The sequence below is a fragment of the Penaeus monodon genome, chromosome 32 (genome assembly GCF_015228065.2).
Source record: "Penaeus monodon isolate SGIC_2016 chromosome 32, NSTDA_Pmon_1, whole genome shotgun sequence".
Taxonomy (NCBI): Eukaryota; Metazoa; Arthropoda; class Malacostraca; order Decapoda; family Penaeidae; genus Penaeus; species Penaeus monodon.
The window spans coordinates 14,274,490-14,274,759 of record NC_051417.1 but is presented as its reverse complement, the minus strand read 5'-3'; the positions used below and the strand labels follow the sequence as shown (position 1 = coordinate 14,274,759).

Genomic DNA, 270 nt, shown 5'->3' with positions numbered 1-270 from the left:
AACAAAAACAAGAGAGATATCGAGAGAGAAAAAGCACAAGAAAAATGGAAAGACCAAGTGTGAGAGAGGCAAATCAAAACAAGGGAGAACGGAACACAGATCTCACCGACGTAGAGGACGTACGACCCGCACTGCACGGAGACCCCGCCGAAGTGACACGTAAGGGCAATGCTATACTGCTTCTCCATGCTCATGTACCAGAAGTCGTGGCGCATGTAGGGGCTGCTCGTCATGCTCACATTATGTTCCACTTCCCCTGCAGGTTGTCGA

At 50.0% G+C, this 270-nt stretch overlaps 1 protein-coding gene across 1 annotated transcript in view; it reads right to left on the bottom strand.

Moving 5' to 3' along the window:
- The window catches only part of LOC119593586, a gene marked incomplete in the record, with an annotated part of 34,026 nt that overhangs the window by 17,718 nt on the left and 16,038 nt on the right, over positions 1-270 (bottom strand). Inside the window, 1 exon segment of the mRNA XM_037942539.1 lies at positions 107-256. Within this exon segment, the coding sequence (XP_037798467.1) occupies positions 107-256 (150 nt within the window).